The sequence below is a fragment of the Telmatherina bonti genome, assembly GCF_933228915.1.
Source record: "Telmatherina bonti genome assembly, chromosome: 8".
Lineage (NCBI taxonomy): Eukaryota > Metazoa > Chordata > Actinopteri > Atheriniformes > Telmatherinidae > Telmatherina > Telmatherina bonti.
Genome location: NC_136626.1, coordinates 33,313,391 through 33,337,840, shown reverse-complemented (window position 1 = coordinate 33,337,840; position 24,450 = coordinate 33,313,391). Strand labels below are relative to the sequence as shown.

Sequence of the window (24,450 nt, the reverse complement as noted above, 5' to 3'; positions counted from 1 at the left end):
AAATACTTGTGATCAAAGTATCTGCTCTCACATGAAAGTCTTCACTTCTTGTGGTGTAAAAAAAAAAGAAAAGTAATTCAGGATTATGCCATGTCAGGTGTGTCACATAAAGAAGTCTCTCGTTCAAAAACTAGCGAGTTGGGTTTGAAAATCAGAGAGTTAATTGACGTAGTAAAGCCAGTAGATGAGGTTGAAGAGGGAGAAGATGGAGGGGAATATAATCCGTGACCATCTGTCTATGGCGTTCACATCGGTGAGGTCAGGGATTTTTATTTTGAGCTGCGAAGATCGTCTCTGCAGACGTGCTCTCTTAAAATGTGCGTTCTTATCTAAGCTCAGGCGGCCTGATTCATGCAGCGCACTTGACTTCCTGTACTGGACCCCCGAGTTGTCAAACACCATGGAGGTGGAGTTGTGACTCTCGCTCAGCGTGGTTGTGATCTCGTTTCCCCCCATCTCATTGTGGATCTCCAAGGTTGTCAGCAAAATGTTCCCCTGGGAGTCGACCTGAGAATAACAGACAGCAGCAGTGTTAAAAATGGGGTGTGAGCTGAGGCCTCGGTGACTGATGACACATGTGCTGCGTGCGTCAGGGTTCCCGAGCCGGTCTCCTCCAGCAGGGTGACAGATTACACTTTGGAAAACTGGGACCAGCCTTCAAAAGCAGGTTTTTTTTGTCCCAAAGTTAAATCACTTCTCACAAATCAGCTCAAGGTTGGACTTGGATGGCTTTTACACTCATGTCATGAAAGGTTTTGCTTCCTACACAAAAAGAAATAAATCACTGACACCTCAAGCAAAAAAAGAGGCACAAAACAAACACAGACGATGGACATGAGAGGAAGCGACATGGTGAGTTTTTATTTAATAATTCTGTCTTCTTTGATGCAAGCTTATGAAGCAACCTATTTTCAGTGTGCAACAATGACCGTCAGGGTCTGCTCAAGAACTCATTTTTATATTGTCACCCTCTTAAAATAATGTCCAAAGTCATTTTTTTCCCAAAATTTTCTAAAAACACAAAAAGCTAAACCAGATAATAAGAAATTTATTTTTAAATTACTTTGACCTTTATTTTAGGAAGGTGACGACATGAAAACTTGCTCTAAGAAATGTTTTATTTGTGACGCAAATAAATATTACCAATAACAAGTAGAAGAAAGTGACCATATCCTAATATAAGTAGAGAATAACAAATTGACGATGTTAAAAGGAATTAGACTGCGATGGACTGGCGAGATGTCCAGGGTGCACCCTGCCTTTTGCCCAAAGACAGCTTCCAGCTTCCGAACGACCCTTCATCAGAATAAGCCGTTAGGAGAATGAATGAATGAATGAAAGAAAAGGAATTAGGGATGGGCGATAATTAAATTTTACCTGTTCTGATGATATAATTACTTTATGCTAATTTCTCATCGATACTTATACCAGTAGTTATACTTTCTGCCCCTTAAATGAAAATTTAAGGGGCAATGATACAATGTACAATAATATCTTTATTACAACGGCAATGTAAAATATAAATAAAACTAATAATAATGAGCAGAAATACATATATGCTTTTATATCACTGAGTAAATGAAATAAAAATAAGATTAGAAGAAATATTTTCATAAGTTTACAAATTAAAATCAGATCATTCAAATGTCTTAAATTGTCTAGAAAAAAATATAATGTATGATAGTGATATAATAGATATAATAAAAAAGGGTTCGTATTCAACTAGTATAATATTAAAACACATCATCATCACCAGCACTAGCATCATCATCATCATTATTATGCATCATCGTGATGTCTGATAGGCTGCCACAGTCATGTGACACAGAAGAGCAGAATGTCATTTTATTGTCTAAAATGATCATTAACGTGAGCTAAATGCATGTTTTGTATCAGCACAGTGGTATTGGCATAGTCCAGAAAATATCAGCTCTGATATTTTGATATCAAAGTATCGACTCCAGAGTACTGATACGCCCATCCCTAACAGGAACATGCCCACACGACGATGAGGGAAGTGACTGTTAGAGCGGCGGGATAAAACATGTTGGTTTGTTAAATGAAGAGGCCAAACTTTGCACCGCAGCTGTCAAGCGACAGACACTCACCCCCCGTGAGTGACGACGGCCTTGTACCTGATTGGACTGTTTAAGAGATGAAGACTTGCAATTGACTCCCTCCAGGGTGGACTAGCCAGAAGAAACACAAACACAGAGGCTTTTGTCTGGATGCCTTCAGATCTTCACATTGAAGAAGTCAAAGAGACGATCATTGTGGAGCCACAGACTCTCAATGTCGAACAGGTAAGTCATTCAATGCTGAACCAGAGTCACTTTTTTATACTTTATATCCTGATGGTACGAAGGGCCTAAATTATACCCATTATACCCTGCAATCCCCACCATCAGCTGTGACGGGAATACGGAGCAAATTGAGGGGCTGAATTCTGGGAACGGAAGCTATTGTGTAACATTGGAGCTGAAGCAGCTCCCCGTAAGCACAGGTAAAAATACAGGTCGAGTGTGTTGGACAGTTCACAGGACTGATTACCTCTGCTGCTAAAGCCTTGCTAGTGGATACGACTGGTTACACTTGGAGGTCATAACCCAACAACAAGCTGAGGGGAACCCAACTTCATGCATTTTCTAAGAATTTGATGAATGTAAAAAAAAAAAAAAGCTGTTCGTTTCAGTTGCATTTATATTAGTTTCCTTGTCAACATAAACTTTGATCTCACCTTTAACTGGCATATTAGAGGTCATTTCTTTATCTTAGTTCCTGCCAAACTTGGCAAGAGCAGGAATTATGTGTGGTTGACTGTAAATAAATACCATGAGGATGTGTGAAGAAAAACCTGCATCATCTTCTGGGTGTTCGGAAGGGATTCTCACCTTGGGCTTGTCAAATTTGTTGCGCTCATTATTTGCCTTCAGCGCCTTCTCAGCCAGTTTTTTCTGCATCTGAGGACCTCGTCCAAAGAAGATGTAGTTGACGAAGGCGTATTCCAGCAGAGCCAGGAAAACAAACACGAAGCAGCCCATCAGGTACATGTCTATAGCTTTAACGTACGGGATCTTGGGTAGTGTTTCCCTCAAATGTGTGTTGATGGTTGTCATTGTCAGCACAGTGGTGATCCCTGGAAAAAAAAAGTCTTAATCAGGTAGGAAATAGTTCGCCAATACACAAAACAAATGAGAAATGAAGTCTGACTGAGACTCATTTTCATGAGCTGCAGGTGATGCTTCAGTGTATCTTGGGAAGTTTTAGCTCAGGCAAGCAGAAAACACCCAACACTATGTTTTACAGCTCATGTTGCACAAAACGAGTGAACAGACTCAGCAAATATAAAACAGCGGAGTAGTCAGTCTGATGATAATGTGCACCATCTACGATAACGTGCCTGTGATGTTTCAGAGTCCTCTGGAAAGCTCACCGACCTGGACGGTGTGCGTTGTTTTTGTCGATTCATGTTCACATAATTAAAACAAACATGCTCGGCGTCTTAGTGTATGAGAGACGGTAAAAAGAAGGTAAATGGCACCAATTTCTAGAGAGCAAAGAGAGACTAGCAGGAAACTGAATTATCTCAGAAGTCAGAAGAGCCTGCAGGTATTCAGCAGATACAGTAAAGGACAGAGGATTTTGCCACAACTTCCTAATAGAAATCAGGATGATCCTTTAATGTCTTACTTCAAGAATAACTGCTCTTTTATGGAAACAGTCATGGATTCACCTTTATTATGTCTGCCTGTTCAACTGCTTGTTAAACCATCAGCCAGTCACCATGGCAGCAACTCAACACATCTAGTCATGTAGACATGGTGAAGGCGACTCGCTGAAGGTCATACGGATCATCAGGATGAGGAAGAAAGGAGATTCCCACTGTTTTCCATAGTGAATAAGACTGGGAAATAACTGCATTGTTTTGTTTTTTTTTAATCAAAATTTATACAATAAATAAATAGATAAGCAGTTACACTGTATATAGAAGATGGACGGCGTCTCCGTAATGTCACCTTTAGGTTTCTGAAGAGCTGAACTGAAGCTTGGTGGGCGGTTCCTACCATCGCCATCTTGGCAGCATCATGCGTAATGTCTCTACCGAAAAATACAAAAATGGGCAAAGAGGTAGAGCTGAGAGGGGGACTGTACACGTGTCGTGGATGATTGACATCTAGCGATCTCCAAACTGCCTGTAGCCAAGAACTAACCAAGCAAACAGGAGCTAACTAGCTCACGGAGGCAAGCGGGCTAAAACTAAGTCACGTTGTTAACCGGCTAAAAACTACAGTTGTTCTACGTTTCTCCCTCTCGAAGCAGGAGATGGGATACCTGTCAATCAAAAGGACACGCCCCTAAATATGCCAAATTTCTACAAGAAATTACTTCTAAACAAAGAAGTTAGAAAATAATTCCTTCCCCCCACAGTTGTCATGAAGGTAAACCTGACCTATTAAACCGAAAATGGACTTTTGAACCAGGCTGTAAACATGTTTATTTCTGCTGTAAACATGTTTATTTCTGCTGTGAAGTTGGTCTTTTTAACATGGGAGTCTATGGGGATTTGCTCTGTTTTGCAGCCCCTAGTGGATGAAGAGGGAACTGCAGTTTTATGCACTTCCGCATAGGCTTCACTTTTAACTGTTGGTGGCTCCGTCCATCTTTCATATACATTCATGTTTTTTTTTATTTATGTTTTTTTGGTTTTTTTTCACAAATAATAATTATTTTTAAGTCAATATTTTCATTTTATATCAGTGCTGCTGGATCATTGAATGGCTGTATTCTATTGGTTTAAAACAATGTCCCGGTGCTGCTGGGAATCATGTCAATGAGCTGTGTGGACTGTACATTGTGAAGAACCAGATCATTAAGGGTTAAATGGTGGCTCCTGGGTCAAAAAGCATAAAAACTTTCTCAATTGTCTCCTCAGGATTAAGTTATATTCAAAATGTTCAAATTCTCCACTTTCATTGAACTTGAATGTATCCTGCTGACTAGAAACTGCTTCCCTGAGGTTGGTGTAATAAATTTTCTTTAGCCAGACATAATTTCACAGCTGCATTTTTGAGCAGAGAGAAGCCATTAGTCAAACATTTCCATTTAAAACAGACACATTGTCTGCTGGCACCCATACCATCTATTTACAACATCCTCATTACCTCCTGCTCCTTTCTTCTGTTTTCATTTCCTGTTTCGCAGTATGTGCATTCCTCCACAAGGAAGACACTTTATACTGGCAAGGTCCCCCATGAGGGAAATCCTTTTTGGACGCATGGTGTTAACTAACCATCACATCTTATGTTTCCCACAAAAATTGTGTTAATCCACTGCACAAAACAAATCATACCTAATGCAACTCTGGCAGCCGAGGCGTCATAATTTATCCAGAACGACACCCAGGACAGGATGGTGATGAGGATGGAGGGCATGTACGTCTGTAGGATGAAGTATCCAATGTTCCGCTTCAGCTTGAAGCTCAGAGACAGTCGTGGGTAGGCACCTGCAGGACAAGACATCATGGAGGAAATGGACGACTTATGTTTCTGAAGAAACATGGAGATGGCTTTGTTTTGGTTCATGACAGAATTGATAGACGTGCAAATAATCTGATGAAGTTTAATGTTGTTCTTAAACAGCTATTACTAACTAAGAAACCAGTTAATTAAGCATTTCACAATAAAATAGCTATATCTGACAGTGCACTCTGAGTTTTTTACATATCAAAATAGTTTTCCATTAATGAGAAATTACAATAATATTAAGAGAACACATTAAATGTGATTTAATGTACCTGTCAATGCGTAATGATAATTTTAAAAAAAATGATGGGACACTGTTTTAAATGGAAAAAAAAATGCAATGACTTGCAAATCTCTTAAGCCCATATTTCCCACAACATACAGTATACAATCTCATCCAAAGATTCAGAGACTTCGGAAGAATCTCTGTTGCATTCATCACAGCAGCATGGTGCAACAGGAGAACTGGTCTACCTGCAGTCTAGACCTTTCACCAGTACAAAACATCTGAACCATCAAAAAAAAGAAAAATCCAGCAACAAGGTCCAGGACTGTAAAGCAGCAGGAATCCTGCATCAGACCAGAATAGGACAGCATTCTACTAAAACTCCAGCACCTGCTTTCCTCACTTCCCAGATATTTACAGACAGATGTTAGAAGAAGAGATGCTACACAAAAACATCACCATGTTACAACCTATCAGAGATGCATTGCTGCCATCACATTCAAAATGAACCTATATTTTCCATAAAATGATCAAATATCTCAGCGTCAATATCTAATATGCTTTGTTTTATTTTACATTTTCCAACTTCCTTGGAATTGGAGTTGTATAAACATATGTCCACAATGTCTTAATAAATCAACCAAAGCCTCATCAGAATACATTAAATGCATCAGTAGATGCTTTTCAGATTATATCTCATCAGGATGTGATCTTTAGCTCTAATTGCCATCTTTGGTTCATGTCCTCAACGACATTAAAACAGTCTCTATCGTCCATACCATTAATTCAGAAATGAAAATACTAATTGTTTTCTCATTAATATAAGAGAATAATTCATACTATCTACACTCTGCCACAGGAATACATCATGTTACTGTTAATCCTTTATTATTCATCAAGAGCTTGAAGAAAGGGAGCAGTTGCTTCTCTGATGTTACTCCCAATTCTGACAAGAGGTTCAAACATATTACAAACATAGTAATTGTAATAGACAAGAAATTCAGTCAGGGAACAACCTTATATGTGAAATTCTACAAAGTGAATAACTTTAAAACCAGTTTAAAAAGATTGCTTTAGTTTTGTTTTCATTGTTAGTTGTTGTTTTCTGTTTAACTTTGCTTCAGATAAATTCTATACTTCATTTACACCTCTGAACCTACAGTAACCGTTTTAGCAGCATCATGTCTGAAGTTAATATAGTTCTAGTAATAAAAACAAACAATAATAGAAATATATGTGTTAAAAAGTCATGTAATTATTAAACACTGTTTTGATGATAGTTTCTGTCAGACCTGACCAACCACACACCAACCGCACTTTAACTGCATCACAAACTGTACATGGTCATTTTTATGCTGATGACACTCAGCTGTACGTACTGATAAAAACCCGCCGATCCCACGTGTCTCATGAGTCTCACTACGTAAGTGACGGGTTGAGAAAACATAATATAGACACCCCCTCTCCCATAACCACAGTCTGTACCTTCCAAAGAGGGTATAATTCATATGGTGACTTCATTCCTAAAAAAAGGGATAAAAAGGTTTGATTCGTCACGTGATAAAAACTGTCTAAACTGCACATAGCAGTTAAAGAATACTTTTGTTAAAATGAACCAGAAAACTTATTTCTTTGGGTTAAGAGCATGTATGTGTCATAACGAAGATAACTTATTCAGGTAGACTCCTGTGCCCTTTATCGGTCGAGCCGTTACTCTGGGATTGTTTGTCCATGGATGTTCACGGCGGGCTCGGCGGCGTTTCCTTCATCGAGTAGATTCCATCATGAGGAAACATCATCCTAGTCTCTCTTTTGACTATTTCTCTTTCTTTATCAGGTATCCAGTAATTGTTTCACTGTACTGACCTTATGTTTAGAGCTGAAATGACACTGCATTGATTTTTTTAAGAAGTGGGAACGTTTAGCTCAGTTAATGTGAGTGTTAGCCTCTCGTGTTAGCCTCACAAGTTAGCTGTGCCAGCACGAGTACACGGTGGTCATGCTATTATTGAGCCTTTGTGTTTAAATAAAATATATCTGACATTCACTTATGCACTATTTCTGTGAGTATTTCATGTGTTTTTATAAATGTTTTGTTGGAGAGCAACTGTGTGGTGTTAGCCACTAAGGATATCAACACCGTTCAGGCTATATGTATGTTACTGGATATTCACCAATGTATCCTACTGCTTTGAATCTGACATCTTCATGTTGTGTGTTCATTAATGGTTTCAAGTAAATTCTCTCGTAAGGAAACATCATCTAGTCTCTCTCTTGACTATTTCTCTTTCTTTATCAGCTACCCTTGTATAGGGGCGCAACACTTACGTTGATGCAATTAAATCCTGGATCACATTAAACATACTAAAATTCACTTACAAAAGTCTATTCATTTTAGTTTCCAAATGTCTGCTGACCCTGTTGTTTCTATTCTCTGCAAGCTTTCAGGAAAATATCACCCAAAATGTTTGGGTGGGTGACTCGGTTCGATTGGGCAGGGATCCAGAAATATTTTGCACCTTTGTTTGATTTGGTTTGTGTTCATACTACACTTTATTCAGCCGGCCAGACCGCCTTGAAATGCAGGTACAACAACAGCTCACTAGGGGACGATACTATCTGAAAGAAAGAATAAATCCAGCTTGTTTCATGGCCATGAGCTACAACGGCTCTTACATCGCAGGTAAACAATGGAGCAACAACACAATCAGTTCAGTCAGGTTTCTTTTGCTTTGGGTGTTCAGACATAATTCTGTTTGAGCAGCAGGAGAGGCAGCAAGATATCCACCATGCAGCTCGACATCACTTCATCTCTTTGGTTCATTTGATTTTTTGCTTTCACACTGCAAGCAAAACACACCGGGGTTCACTTGCAAGTAAACCACGGCCAATTTCAAGCTGATCAAAGTTCGGTTCTTTGGTCCGCAACAGGATTCAAACGCACATTCACACTGCTCCAAGCGAACCAGCCAGACGTGACAAATACAGTGTACCTTCCAAATACCTGCACATGATATACACCATCATAAAGCTAAAAGTATTCCGATGTGAAAGATGTATATCATTCCTCGCTACGATCATAAATTTAGGTTCAATAAACACATTGCTGACCAGTCAGCAATGCAATTTATCTATGAAGCTATACTGTACTCCAGTAGCAGATGATACTGCAGCAACCCAGTCCTGTTACATCAGCCAATGGTCCAGTAAAAGTAGTTCAGTAAAATAATTCATCCACAAGTCTTTTATCTATAAATAACAGTTAAAAAGTAAAGGATTTAAGGGGTGAAAATAGGCCAAATGGTGCCAGTCTGCATGTGTCCTTAGAAGTCTGGGACTAATAAAAGTCTAATCTTAATTTTGATGCTCAGGTCAAACTTGGTTCAGTCTTGTTTTTCAAGCTAGAATCGGGTATTTTCTTTCTAATGCTGACGTACAAAGTTATTCATGCTTTTTATACTCTGCTTTGACTAATTCATTGTACTCAGGTATCAGTCTAGCCTCCCTTCGTCACCTCCAACTGATTCAAAACAAAGCCGATATAAAAAAACTTTCCTACATCACCGCTTTGCTTCTCTTCACTGCCTTCCTGTTGGATCTTCATATCTTCATCTTCAAAGCCTTAAATGTTCCCGACATCCATCTCAGACTTACTGACCTGCTTTGTTTCCTCCTGTCCACTCAGTTCACCTTCTAAATAGCCTCAGATTATTCTATCGACCCTCCAATTTATGGAAATGTTTGCCTGCTTCAATCGATACGATATCTGTGACAGCTTTGTATCTTTCTCTTTCAGAAGGACTTTGGTGTCGTCTGAGTATGTTATTATTCTGTTGCTGCTAATCTGGCTGCTTCTGTTTTGGGTTAATAATTTATAAGTGGTGTTATATAGATAATCCCATATTTTTATTCACGTTTTATGAGTAATTGCCTTTATCAAATAGCCTTCAGCTGTCAGATGAATAAAGCTGCCCCAGAATTTCATTGTTTTCCTTGTTTGTTGTTTTTATCTGAAGTTATTGAAGTGGATTTTAATTCTCTGCTGCAGTAAATTCTTTACTAGGATTTAGAGAACTGAAAATAATGCTAATTATTATACATTTCCCCCCCGACCATGTGTCTCTTGGGTGGGGCATGAAAATGGACACAGAAAGGAGAAAAATGTCCCACAGAATTTTTTCTTTCATATAAAATACCATGAGTGTCACTTAAACTCCCTTATTGAAGATTCTTTCACTCACCTGTGGAAAAGACAACGTTTCTGGAGACCAGTTTGTAGTCGACTATGGAGAACTGAGGGAGCTCGATGCGTGTCACCCCGGTAACAGCAGTGTCTCCTCCTTTCCAGTAGAACTCGATATCATCTGTTGTGTAACCGTCTGGGAGAAATGGAGGCATAAGCTGTGATTCTTATGAGCAGAAACGTCCTGAAAAGTGAGGCCGTCTCATTTTGTTGGATGGCCATACTTAATCTATGGCTGATTTACATCGGGGTGCTATGAACTGCAGATTGCAAGAGATGTAAATCTTTGTGGGAACTGCAGGAAGACAGACTTATCACACATAGAAGGGATCCATAGCTGTCAATAGTCTGATGACAGCCCAGATGGTCAAGCATGTCATCATGATGGATGATGCTGAACTAATCATTGCTGAGCTCTACTGAGAAAATCACTGTCTGCTTAAAGCTCTGGTGTGTGGACAAAGTTGTTTTGGCTGGAGAGGGTGCAGCGAGCAATCTCACTGAGATACGACCGGTTAATAAATCCAGAGCAATTCAGCAGTCGGTGCAGTTTCTGTCTCCGCAAAGGAAGGAGTGTGAGAACTTGTTTCTTTTTTACGAGAATCCGGACACTGTTCATATTTTTAAGTGATGAAAAAGTATGGCTGTATTTCTCTGCTAAGCAGCAGATGTGGGGCTTAAACTTACAACTTTCAATTTCCAGGGTGCAGTTCTGCTCGTCCAGCGGGTACCGCCTCAGATCCATCATGCAGGCTGCTGTCGTTGTGATCCTGAATCAAAACGTAAACAAAAAGTAAGACGTAGGTATAAAAGATGTTGTTTAGCTATGAAAGGAAAACCTGACAATAATAACAGATGCATGTTTATACCGAATCTTTTTTTGAGCTGCAGATAGAACAATTTAGGACTGGAGTTAAGAGATTAATCTTCAGTATTCAGATGAAAATGTATTGAACTGTGGCTTAAATGACTTCAGTGAAGCAAATGAAGCTCCCTGCTACTTGATGAATCTCAGAAATGAAGTGTGGAGCTAAATAATGGAGTAACAGCCAAGAGTATTGTAAAACCAAGCACTAAGGAGATGGACTGATGGCTAATTACAGAAAGTGTCATGATTGCTGCTCTGTAGGAACATCCTCTTCCTCATCAACCTCATCTGCTCCACCTGTGCTACCTGACTGCACGGCGTCCTCACCTGCTCTCTGCTCAACCTAATCCCTCTCCTGTCTCAGTTTCCCTGCCAGATGATCGGAGGAGCTTCTCATGTTGTTATCCAGCGTTCTGTGTCATCTCCAGATTCTGGTTGTCGACCATGTCTTGTTCCACAGATTAATCTTGTCTTGCCCTTGTCGGTTCCTTCTCGCCTTGTGTTTTGCCTGGACTTCGGCCCCTGCTCCAAACGACCACGGATTCTTGCCTTCTCCAACTGGATAAGTAGCCTGACCTCTGCCTCTTGGTATAACCCATGCCTGCCTAACTACCACGTCTTTGGATTCTGGATTCCAACATCTTTTCGGGAGCCAATCGCCATTCCCCGCTGGACCGGATCCTATCTTCCCCCTCAACTTCCCCCATCTTAATAAACTTTTAAGATCTTTTCATTGCTTTTAGTGTGGCCGAATTTCCAGGTATTCAAGGATATCCCATCACAGAAAGCACAATGAGAGGATTAAAAATACGAGTAAAAATGATCTTTTTTTGTACATGCATATATTATTTTATTGAGTTTGGATCAGTTTGAGGAAAGTCCAGATCAGTTTCCTATCTGGGTATTACAGATGCTTCATGTGTGAATATCTACAATGTGTTGTATCTGCATTTCATGAGATAGATGACCATGTAATTTAGGACGCCAGACTGCAAACAAATGGTCGAATTTGAGATTAAAATGTGAGACAGCCCTGTGATGGACTGGCGACCTGTCCAAGACGTACCCTGTCTCTTGCCCAACTGGAACAAGTGGTAAAGAAAATGGATGGATGGATGAAATGTGAGACAGTGCGAGTAGTGCAACCAGTAAATTTGAGTTTGTTTTGATTATTATTATTTTTATTATTGAATTTATTTTGTTGCTGACAAACTGCTGCTCCCATCTTCAGCCTGGTAGTTCACAGTGGCTACAGTAACTTGATGTTTTTCAATTCAGAATTAACTTTGGTTATAACATTTTTTGCTTCAATTTTGATTATATTTTTGAAGTAGCAGCTCGATACAAGCATGCTACTTTCCTTTTTCAGCCAGAGGAGAGGAAGACAGCGTACTGGAGATGGAAGGCAGAGGACCGCACATGTGCATCATCAGGATAGGACAAAGTAACGATTAAACGCAGAACAACAGGAATGAATATTTTCATAATAGACATTACTAGCCACTTACTTCAGAATTAAGTTTAATTCTGAATTGTCATTCCAGTAAGTTAAGTCTAATTTTGTAATACAGTTTATTTAGTGGAAATCTATATTCTTTTGCTTAATTGATGCCATGCACTGTTCACATGAGCAGATCATGCATGGCACTGAGGCAGCTTCATGGCCATATAGAAAGCCTGTTTATGCAAAAACTGTAATATTTTGCATGATTATTTAGTTGCTGATATTATTTCATTTCTGTCCTAGAACCACAATTCATGTCAAGTGCAAAGAGGACAAATTGGAAACTTCAGTTGGCTTAATAAACACCGTTAAAGTGCAAGCTCCAACCAGCATAGCACCGTCACTATCTTACAGGCATATTTAGGGGTGTGTCCTTTGGATAGGCATCCGATCTCCCGCTTCAAGTCAGAAGAACGTAGAACAACCGCGTTTTTTAGCCGGTTAGCAACGTGACTTAGCTTTAGCCCGCTTACCTCCGTTAGCTGGTTAGCTCCTGTTATCTCCGGGTTAGCTCAGTTAGCTCTTAGCTACAGAAAGCTAGGAGTTTGCTCAATGTCAATCATCCACCATGACGCTCACAGCCCCCCTCTCAGCTCCACCTCTTTGCCCATATTTGTATTTTATGGGCAAGACGACACGCATGCCCCTGTCAAGATGGCGATGGTAGGAACCACCCACTTAGCTTCAATTCAGCTCCTCAAAGCCTTTGGGTGAAGGCTCCGTCCATCTTTTTATATACAATCTATGGGAACGACTGTTATTCTTTTAAACGTCATATTGAGAAAAAGAGTTAATTTTTTCATTATCGTAAGATAAGGAGGGGGGCAGTTTTCCCGAGAAAACAAACTTTGTTTTCCAAGATGATTAATGTGCATAGAAAGTAGGGTAGTTACTGTGTTACACCTGGTTTCATGGGTAAAACTAGCCTGTGACAAGTGGGGGAGAGGGACTACAGTCATGGTGTTTATGTGTAACTTTGTGAATGAGTGATTGGTAAAACATAATAGTGAGACACATGAGAATTTCAGCCTTTGTCAGACCTGGTACAATTTAAATCTGGTCAAGTGATCAGGATGTTCCTTCATCTAATGTCCGTTGCAGGCTTCACTGACTGAGACATGTCAGGTGAATTTTTTTGGGATGTCCATTATCACAATTTATCACAATGTATCCTGTGATCTCGAGCTAACGGTGGAAAAAAGGATTACCTTTATTTTTTATATATCCTTTTTTTCTCTTTCCTGTATTGCTGAAAAGACTTAGTAAAGAATGCAGAAAAAAAAAGCAAAATTTGCTTTTAAAACTGGGAACACACAATTAAAACACTTTGATTAAACACAGTGCCAGTTTGAAATAAATTGTGCCATGACCTGCGTAATGAAAGTCAACTCCACTCCCAGTTGCATTTGGAAAACAAGAAGCAGCTGAGCAGTGCGCAGAGGAGACCGAATCTATTCTAAAGCTTAATACGACCAATTCAACAGCAAAATAAGAACTGCCTTTTACCAAATTTAGAGGCCAAATTGATCTGCAAAGGAAGAACAGTGTACGCCACAGTTACAACACATTGTGCATGGTTAGTTGGCATCATAGCAGCGACAACAGGATGAACATGCACGAGAAGATTAAGAACGCTCCCTATGTATCATGATCAATGGGGACGACGACGCTTCAACAAAGGAATGTGAAATCATATATGCTACAAGGGAAACCAACGAATCCTTTGATTGGCCACATCAAAATGCAACATGCACACGCTCAAGGTATGTTTTAAATCAAACTGTTTGAACTCAGCATATGATATTGATTAGGGTGTTAGGTGTGATGGCATGATGGTGGTGTCTGGTCTATGGTAAATATTAAAGCAATAATAAATAACTGTGCGAAACAATCATGTGATTTTATTTAAAGGGTGTATGACGCCACCAAAGAGGCCGTTAAGAAGCTTGGGTAAGAAAGAGGGTGGTTAGAGAAGACAGTTGCCATGGGAGCAGACGGTGCAGCTGTCAATCTTGTGCATGATGGAGGTGTAATAGTCCTTGTCCAAGCTGAGGCAGGAGCTTTAATCGTCCCATTTCATTGCATATCACATAGGTAGGTCAAGCAAAGTTTCAGGCTCAAGACATGCCATAAACACATGGACAAAATATTTGGTACCCTTCGGTCAATGAGAGAAAAACTCACAGAAATACCTTAAATCTGACAAAAATAATAATAATTGTAATAAACATTACAACAACAATAGGGCCCGATCGATACTTCGTATAGTTCAGACCCTAATAAAAAAATTCTATGAAATTTAACCAGTGAAAGTCAGACATTGCTTTCCAACCATGCTTCAACAGAATTATATAAAATAACACTCTAATGAAACAGGCCTGGAGAAAAATGACGGTACCCCTAGAAAATAATGTTACCAAAGGGACATATTGGTCCAAGGTGTGTCCACCAATTAGCATCGAAGGTGTCTACAATCTTGTAATCAGTCAATGGGTCTATATATAGAGTTGTCTCAGGAAATTAGAATATTGTAGACAAGCATGATGAAGGTAAAGGCTATAAGATCATCTCTAAGCAGCTGGCAAACAACTGCAAGACTTACAAATCAGGAAGATGAAGATGACAGTATGAAGTTGTCGTCGAAGTTCTCACCTGAGTCCATAGAGAACCGTGCCATCCGGGTGCAGCCGAATCATTCGGTTTTTAACTGTAACACCATGCACAAAGGACTTCTTGTCATTGAGGAAGTAGGTGTCTGGGACCCAAAGCTGATCCGCGACTCTGTTGTCCAGCGTCAGGTTGAGAGGGATCCCCACATAGGCCAGCCTCTTATCTCTCCAATACTGCTGGAAGTACATGGTCAGTGTGTAGTCCTGCAGACAGTAAAGTCAGAGAAGTTTAGGATTTAATATAAATAGTATAATTTCTTGCAGATATTTGAACTTCCTGGAGCCCAGCGTAGCCATTGATATCCAAACTGAAGCCCAAGAGTTCTGGGAGGTTAACAAGTTCAACACTTGATGCCTGCAGCCTGGAGCTATTGATGGATTTTTCTTGTTGTTGGAACAAAAGTGATATTTCTGGAGTTGACAGTCTGCCCTGGGTGACCACAAACCACGATCAGACTCAATAAGAAGCCCTCCCCAATACTGGCAGCAGCTGTCAAACAAAATGCTTCCAATTCTGCGGGCCCTGCATCACTTTTTTTGTTTATATTGACAGATAAATATCATTACTTATTGCCAACTGTACACGCAGTGGCATCAATTATTTATTCAGCTTTCATCTGCTGCTTTCTCCACAAGTTGATCCATCAAACACAAAAGCTTTTTCCAGGCTTTAATGGAGCTTTTTACCAGCTCACTTGGCTTTGTTCTGCTGACTAATGTTCTCTTAAATAAATAAACAAGCAGGTCTCAGGAAATAAATAAAAACATGGCCATGGTGAAAATCTGCTGGCAAACTTATGACACATAGTGTTAAAAATGCTTACATTTGAGAACCAATACAATACTTATTTATCATGAACTAATTATTGCTTGAAAGTGAGCTGTGAGGTCTCAACGGAGAAACTGCTGACCTGATTTTGGTCAAATAAACAGCTGAATTATATTCTTTGCTTTCTCATTACTCAGTACCCAAAAGACTGGTGCAAAGTGCAGCTGGACAATCTGTAAAAACAATCAATGATCTGACACTGTAATTGATTCTGATATCGTCCTATTCAATCTGTGTTCAATCAGGAATAATATCAAGTATTTTAATCTTTGTAAAGACAGTGAAGGCATCACCTAACCCTACCCACCATCCCCGAGCCAAGCTGGGGCCTTTTGACCAGTCAGACCAGGTGTAGCTCTAGAAAACCTCTCGCTGAAGTTTAGTTTGTGTCTTTTTAAGGAATGCCCTCACCCTCCTCATTCCCTCCCGCTCTCTGCGAACAGAAGATGCCATCCCACATACAGCGGAGGTGTGGGATGGTGAATCAGCTTTACACAACAGCTCTCACACTACAGCGATGGAGCTCATCAACCAACACACTCCTTCCATGTCTGGACCACTGCTATTTTAAGACTATCCCACTTCAGCAATTCTGCTCAGCTGCTTTGAACTTTGCTTTTGCTTGAAACACGGCAGGCAGACCCTCCTGGTGCTCCGAGCAGCCTGCAGGGACCCTCAGGCGTCTTTTCAAAGCCTGGCTTATCAACAGTGAGCCGCTTCGGTTTGTGTACGGGGTGGCAGTCGTACTGGAGGACAGTGTTGCCAGCGCTTGACCAGTTAAAGCTATTGGCTGCTGATAAAGTACTTTGTGGGCTGTGTTTGATGCAGAAAACTGAACAAAAGCTAGCATACTTTCTGCAATCTTTTGTTTTATTGCTTGCCACTGAAGCTTTTTTCTTTATTCATGACATGATTTTAAAAAACGGAAATAGAAAAAGGTAGAGATATGTAGTGAACTGTACCAGAAGTTGACTGCTGCCTTCATGCCAAAGCCATTCACCAGACACTGCCCCCCACTCTGCCAATACCATCCATCCATCCATTTATTTATCCATCCATCCATCAATTTATCCATTTATCCATCCATCCATCCATCCATCCATCCATTTATCCATTTATCCATCATCCATCCATCCATCCATCCATTTATCCATCATCCATCCATCCATCCATCCATTTATCCATTTATCCATCATCCATCCATCCATCCATCCATTTATCCATTTATCCATCATCCATTCATCCATCCATCCATTTATCCATCCATCCATTTATTTATCCATCCATCCATCAATTTATCCATTTATCCATCCATCCATCCATCCATCCATCCATTTATCCATCATCCATCCATCCATCCATTTATCCATCATCCATCCATCCATCCATCCATTTATCCATTTATCCATCATCCATCCATCCATCCATCCATTTATCCATTTATCCATCATCCATTCATCCATCCATCCATCCATCCATTTATCCATCCATCCATCATCCATCCATCCATCCATCCATCCATTTATCCATTTATCCATCATCCATCCATCCATCCATCCATCCATTTATCATCCATCCATCCATTTATCCATCATCCATCCATCCATCCATCCATCCATTTATCATCCATTTATCCATTTATCCATCCATCCATCCATCCATCCATCCATTTATCCATCTATTTTCTTAATTGCTTAGTCCAATCAAGGGTTGTGGGGGAGCTGGAGCTTCTCCCAGCAACCACTGGGTAAGAGGCAGGGCACAGCCTGGACAGGTCACCAGCCATCACAGCCCATAATCATAAATCATAAACATATAAGTTTAAAAAAGAAAAAGTAGTGTTCATTTTATGAGGGAATAACACAACTGTTTTGCATACTGTGAGCTGTAGTTACCCCCCACCACGCACACACACACACACACACACACACACAAAAACAACAAAAGCTATCTTACATACACACACACATGCAAAGGGGAAACAATCACAGACCTTGAATGACACATCCTTCACTGATTTGATTGACAGGTTTTGTGATTTGAGAACTTTTAACGTGTTCAGTGACAGCCCTTCCCTAATAACAGTTTATCTTGAATGAACTGAATTTTTGTTCATACATTAATGTTTATTACTTTTGCTATTTTTCATGGACCATGCACAAAAAACATTTATCCCAGAGGAGAAAAATGCTCAGATTTAGCAACTAGATCATTTCTATAAGTAAAACTCTTAACTTGATTTAACTTATATGTCAACCAGTCTGGTAATTATGAGGGGTGCCCAAGTTTGGTCCTAAATATCTACCATCCTGCAACTTTTAGATGCAACTCTTCTCTGAAAGAAACAAATTGCTCATTACCAGTCCTCTGCAGAAGAGGAAATCCAGGTGTTTGATTCAGGTGTGTTGAAGAAAAGATGATGTAAAAGTTGAAGGATGGTTGATGCCGATGACTGCATTGGGAACCTCTGAACTAAGTTAACAAAAGGTTAGTTTCAGTTTATTAAAGGCCAGTTATGAGTAAGTAAAAATGTACTTCTATAGCACTTATTGAGATAGAATATAAAGACAGTAGCAGAAGCTTAATGTGGAGAAGTTTAAAAAGATGGTTTTAAGCTACTTTTTTTTTTTTTGTAAAGAGATCACAGTTGATCTCCTGCTAAGAGGAAAGGGAGATCCAGAGAACAGGGGCTAATGTACAAATATCTGCATAAATTTCACTCTGAAAAATGGCGTATGACAAAACTTAAGAAAAGTACTTATGGCCAAAAGTATCCAGATGTAAGAATCTCTTTGTATGCTTGTTCCTGCGCATCTTTCACTGATGGATCTCAACTGATTTGGAAGTGAGTTCAGCTTCAGCGCCACCTCATCTCCTCCCAACAATACACATGTAAATAATGTGTGTACAGTGTGTCAAAATAAAAATGTTTGGAATTGTGTCACACAAATAATTTTCACATACATGAATGTCAATTTAAAAATGCAATTTTTTCTATTATGACTTTAAATCTGTAAACTGCATTTAAATTTCACAGTTGTGTGTGTGTGTGTGTGTGTGTGTGTGTGTTTTCAGGCATATTCACACCACCTTGTTTTATTAGAATCCAAGTCTGCTTGCTCAGAAAGTTTGCTTCATTTAGATTCTGATCTAACTAATTCTTATTTGGATCAAAGAAGTGGACTCAGTCCATTTCAAGTGGACCAAATACAGGAAGGAGACTGCAAAGTAAAGTGTATTAGGTTCAGTGAACATTGTGAGCAACAACCAAAACATAAGGACATGTGGGACGATAGACAGCTTTGGAAGGTGGAAGAATCCGGCAATGTTTTTACATAAATATTATCAACCCAAGCTAGGACGGTGGTACAACTAAGCTGTTATGCTTAGGGCACCCAAAAGGCAAACAGCTACCCTGCTAACACTGATAGCTGGCTAAAGACAGCTAGCCAAATGTTTTTTTTTATCCCATCAATGATTTTACATTCAGTTAAAAGACAGTAATGAGCGATGGGAGTTCATGCAAACTGGGGCAGGGCGTGGGTGAGACCAATGTACATGTGCTGTGTGTGTGTATCTGTGATTATGTGTGAAAGAAAGTTTTTTGGTTTTTTTTGTCTTAGAATTTATTTCGAACTAAAAAAACAAACTTTAAAACACAACAAATAGACAAGTAGACGATTTCTTTCACAGGAGCCTGTTACTGGAGACAATATCTACTGATGAAGCCAAACACATACAGTTGTGCTCATATGTATTCATCCCCTTTCATGAAAGAAAAGGCTGAATTTACAACAGTCACTCAAATAACTGGAGACTTAAAAAAGGAACAATAACTAAAAATTTGCAAAAATATAATTTAGTAATATAAGACAATGTTTTTTCATTTAATTGAGTTGAAGAAAGAAAAAAAAAATGGTCCTGAACAAATTAGAGCACTTTTCTGTTGAACAGTGGGACAAAATACCTGTCAACAGGTGCAGAAGTCTGACTGAGAGGAACAGAAAACACCTGACTGGAGCGGAAACATTAAAGGTTTGTTCAACAAAATATTACTTTATGAGTGATGTAATATGTAATAAATTATCTTATTTGTTTGCTTTTTTAAAGAAATATTTCTATTGAACCAGAATTAGAAAATAATGTGATGATTTTCATAAAATTTTAATTTATGATTACTTTAGTCAATTTCAGCTTATTTTACAGGCAGCTGTTTTTTCCTTCTTTAATGAAAGGGTATGAATAAATATGAGCACAACTGTATCTGCTGTGTTGCATTACTAATGTACAGTTTCACAAGCCATACTGTAACTGCAAATGTCCAAAAGAGGCTATTTTTCTTTTTTGTTTTGTTTCCTTATTTTCACTATGATGTTTACAGTAGTAGGCTGATGTGTGATGGATGGAATGGCTTGATGAAGTAAAGTGGAATTGTAATATTATATGGTAAAAAGGAAGGTGCTTTTATCCATAATAGTAATTAAGAAAAAAGGAGAAAAGATTCTTTCGAAATCACTCTTTGTAGGAAAGTTTGTCCAGGTGAATGCACTGATTACTGATCGAGTCCTCTATGATCGACTACTTTGGTCGTGGAATATAAAAACAGCTATGAAAAGAGCGCTTTGGCATAAAATGGTAAAAATGCCATGACTTGAATATTGTTTAATTGTTTTCTTGAACATTGATTTCACAGTGTTTCCTTGAAAGTTTGTGTTTTGAGAGTTTTACCTGCTGATCGTCTCTCAATAGATGATGTCTGAGATAACGTAGGAGAAACGTGTTGCTCCTGCTCGTCCATTACAAGACTGGACATGACAGCAGTAACATCGTGTCTGTTTTTCACTATTCCCCTTTACAGAGTTACAACAGATGCAACAGTGACCATTTAAAATGCCTTAAACTTTTATATTTTATTGCAGTCATAAAATGTCATTCTGCAACTGATCCAGTAGTTTTAACTATTCAAAACGGGAATAAAATGCAATGTTTATATGTAGTTTTTACGTTCTGACAATGAAAACATGTTCAAAAACATGTGTGTTATTAATACATGCAAAAGCAGTCAGGAAAATTGCAGCATTCAAGCTGGAAATAGAGATTTTTTTTTTCACTCTGTTACCTAAAGTTGACTTAATACTGTTTTATGGATATTTGGAACTTTAGATCACATATGTGGACATTATATTTCTCTAAAAGTACATAACATCAAAATATGATGCTTTTGTTTTTATTCTAATTAGGATCAAACAAACCCAAATAGTACAGAAAAAAAGAAAGGTAAAGGTAAAGGTAAAGAAGGTGTGGACAGCACACTTTTAAAGCTTCTTCCATTATCTGAGTTTATGATGATCTAATTCCAGCGTTCGAAGCCTCATAATTCCTCCTTTATTTAAAGCACATCACTTTTGTCTGAGGCACATAGAGGCTACTGAGGACATTAAAGTCCTGTGATGTGGAAACTTCTTAGTGAGCGGAAAAATAAATGTGAACTTTCAGAGTCCACTCTGTCTGCACTCGTCATAATAGAATCTATAAGTGAATCTCCGAGTGTCGCGGCTGAAATCAATGCAGTGAAATGGCTAATGCGCAATCTAATTACTGTGAAAAATAATGGAATGTGCTGCAATACTCAGCATGGCATCAGCTAAAAACTCAACAAGAACTTTAATGATTACCATTCCTAACTCACTCAGACACATTTTATGTGTAGAAGTCGAGCGTTGAGAGGAACGGTTGTGGAGTTAATCACTGATGGATGAGATCTTCTCTTAAAGGGGCTGCAACAACACTGACATTATTCAAATAAATCAGTTTTATCAGATGACATCATGTGAGGAGGGATGTGGCTGGTTGAGGGACTGACAGCAGTATCATCAGAGAGTGAAAAGACTTGTGGTTATAGAGGTCAAGTTTCCTGACAGAGGGAATATTAGGAGTGGGAAAATTGAAAAATCGAATATTGTGATTTTTTTGCATCTCAATTTTGAAATGTTTTTTTTTTTTTTTAAATCAAAATAACAAAATATTTTCAAATAAATCAACGTAATCTTGATAAAAATTTTTGTCTTTTTTTGTTTTTTTATTGATCTTTTAACTTCTTCTTGGGCATTATAGCAGCAGAATGATGGTCTGACTACTGTATTGTTTTTTTCAAATTGAAATAAAGAAAAATGACGAGCAAAAAAAGGTTTTGTGCATTTTTTTTTTTTTTTTGTTTTTAGTCTTCAAAAATCAGCAATATCGAAGAATTGTGAGAATCTCAATTTAAATTGAATCTGTACCTAAAAAATTGGAATCGAATCGGGACGAAAGCATTTCATCACAGCCTTAGTGAATACGGTTGGTTTTGACTTATCAGCTGATGAATCATCCAACTGCAGAATGACCCCATATTCATGCAGCATGAAGGAGAAAGATAACACCAGGCAGCTAATGCATGTGCAGAGTTTTGTAAAATCATGTATATTTAATTGTGTCTTTTGAGCCAATGATGATGTTTGTTACTTTACCATATTATGGAATCAGATTTGTTTCAGAATCTACAAAAAAAAACTTTTTAAAACTCAAGCAAAAAACAACAATTAAAACCAAAACTTTCTAAAACTTTAGTCAAATAAATGATCTCAAAATCAAAAATGATCAATTATCATGAAAACTATTAGGCTTTTATTTAGTTAAATTGAGTAGTTTTGTTTGCAGTTTCCTCTTCCTCTTTCTCTCTTCTCTCTATTTTAGTTACACTTCACAGTCTTTGGTTTTGATTCATGATTCTTTGGTTTCATTTCTGACACAAACCTTTCATGGGCGGGCTCTTTCTGGGGCGCATTCTGATTGGCTGGTGAGTTGTGGGGTGACACCTAGGCATTGGAGTTGTTCCATACCATAATCTGTGCTTGTAAAACGTCAAGATGATGGATTGAAAACGTCGTCAACCCACAGTGACAAAAAGAAAGAACAAATTTTGGAAGATATCTGGAGATGCTCCTCACAGCGATTTGAGTTTAGGCTGTTGCTTGTTATGCAGACCACATGAGACACAAAACAACGTTTGTTCTCAGAGTAAATGAGGCCTTTTGGGAGGACGAGACTGTCATGTCATCTTCGGCTCGGAGAGTTCACGGTCTCATACTCAGACATGGTTACAGTGTTCCAGTCAAACATTGTTTACGTCAGTTTTACAGCAAGATATCTGCTGGGAATACAAGACTAGCGCTTAAGTGATTCTTACCCCATACATGAGGGGGCTTTTCATCACTTCATGAGACAGTTAAAGGGTCCCATTGGGATTCGGAAGTACCATAGATGTGTCTGCAAAGCTTGTGTTTAATAACGTTAGACCAGCATTCTGTCAACCTTGATTTCTTTCAGTTTGTTCCTTCACTTTCCTACAAGCAAGGGTGTCTAAGTCTGTACTTATCTTACAAGAGCGTATGGAGACAGAACAATATGACAACCGTGCTTGTAAAGGTCTTTGTTTTATGGTGAATCTATGCTGCTCAGCCTGGTGGAAGCTGGATAGAGGATTGCTTCACTGCAGCGATCAGGAGCAGCCATGTTGATAAGAAGCTGCATTATTTGCACATTAATTGGATACAGGACCGTAACCTTATTCCATTAGAATGAGATAACTCCTAACTTTGCCTTTGGTGTTGGCAGAAAATTATTTTTTGAAATGTATAACCTGCTGCATGCTCAGGTTTTAAACAAAAGGTGATGAGAGTGCAGAAGCAATAATGGTTGTGGTGTATAAATAAAACAATAAACTGGAAGAAAAGAGTGTTTTGAACAAAGTCGACAGGATTTATCTCTGCTACAGTCACATTTAAAGCTTTAATACCAGACCCATGAAGGAAATGGTAAGAAAAGCCACATTTAAAAAAAAAAAAAAATGGAGGTCTTTATTTGCCCCTTTTACAAAGTGTAAAAAAATAGTTTAAAAGTAACAATGATATGTCAGAATTCTTATATTGTAATTATCTACTGATGAACTGGTGACCTGTCCAGGGTGGACCTGCCTCTCACCCTGTGATTGCTGGGTCAGACTCCAGCTTGAACGTGACCCTGAAATGAACTAAGCAGTTCAGAAAATGGATGGATGGAGTCTTCTGCTTTCTGGTGTCCATTAGGGGGCAAAAGACAAGAATCAGATTAAGTTTAACAGGATATTAGAGTAAGGTTTTTGCCATAAAGTGATGCCAAACGTCTCAGAAAATGTGTGAATCATTATGTCACGCTGGGGTCTTATGGTTTAACAACTCAACTGGACATTTTATCAGAGTCACCTTGCTAATACTGCCATGAGTTATTAACTGCGTTTCTTTGTTAAACTGAACTCAGCTGCTTACTAGACCACAATCTTGCATAATTTCTAAACTAAGCTGAGGAGCCATTTGTGAGCTGAAATAACTGGCTGAACCAAAAGAGACAAACTTCTAGAAGAGTCTGACTATTGAAGTGAACTATAACTTCAGTTGTCGCCACCATGCTGCATAACTTAATGTATTTAGTTGCTGCCGTGTGATTGGCTGTTTAGATATTTGCGTTAAACAACTGAACCTGATAAAGTAGCTTATGAGTGTAATAATTTTG

General features: G+C 38.8%; 1 protein-coding gene across 2 annotated transcripts in view; it reads right to left on the bottom strand.

Moving 5' to 3' along the window:
- Nucleotides 1-159: 159 nt before the first annotated feature.
- Nucleotides 160-24,450, bottom strand: part of gabrb3 (gamma-aminobutyric acid type A receptor subunit beta3) — a gene marked incomplete at both ends in the record, with an annotated part of 90,214 nt that continues 65,923 nt past the window's right edge. For both annotated transcript variants that reach the window (XM_079244859.1, XM_079244860.1), the window contains 6 exons: nt 160-507; nt 2,892-3,136; nt 5,351-5,503; nt 9,990-10,127; nt 10,679-10,761; nt 15,016-15,236. In XM_079244859.1, coding sequence (XP_079100985.1) covers nt 160-507; nt 2,892-3,136; nt 5,351-5,503; nt 9,990-10,127; nt 10,679-10,761; nt 15,016-15,236 — 1,188 coding nt within the window. The remainder of the gene's footprint in view (nt 508-2,891; nt 3,137-5,350; nt 5,504-9,989; nt 10,128-10,678; nt 10,762-15,015; nt 15,237-24,450) is intronic.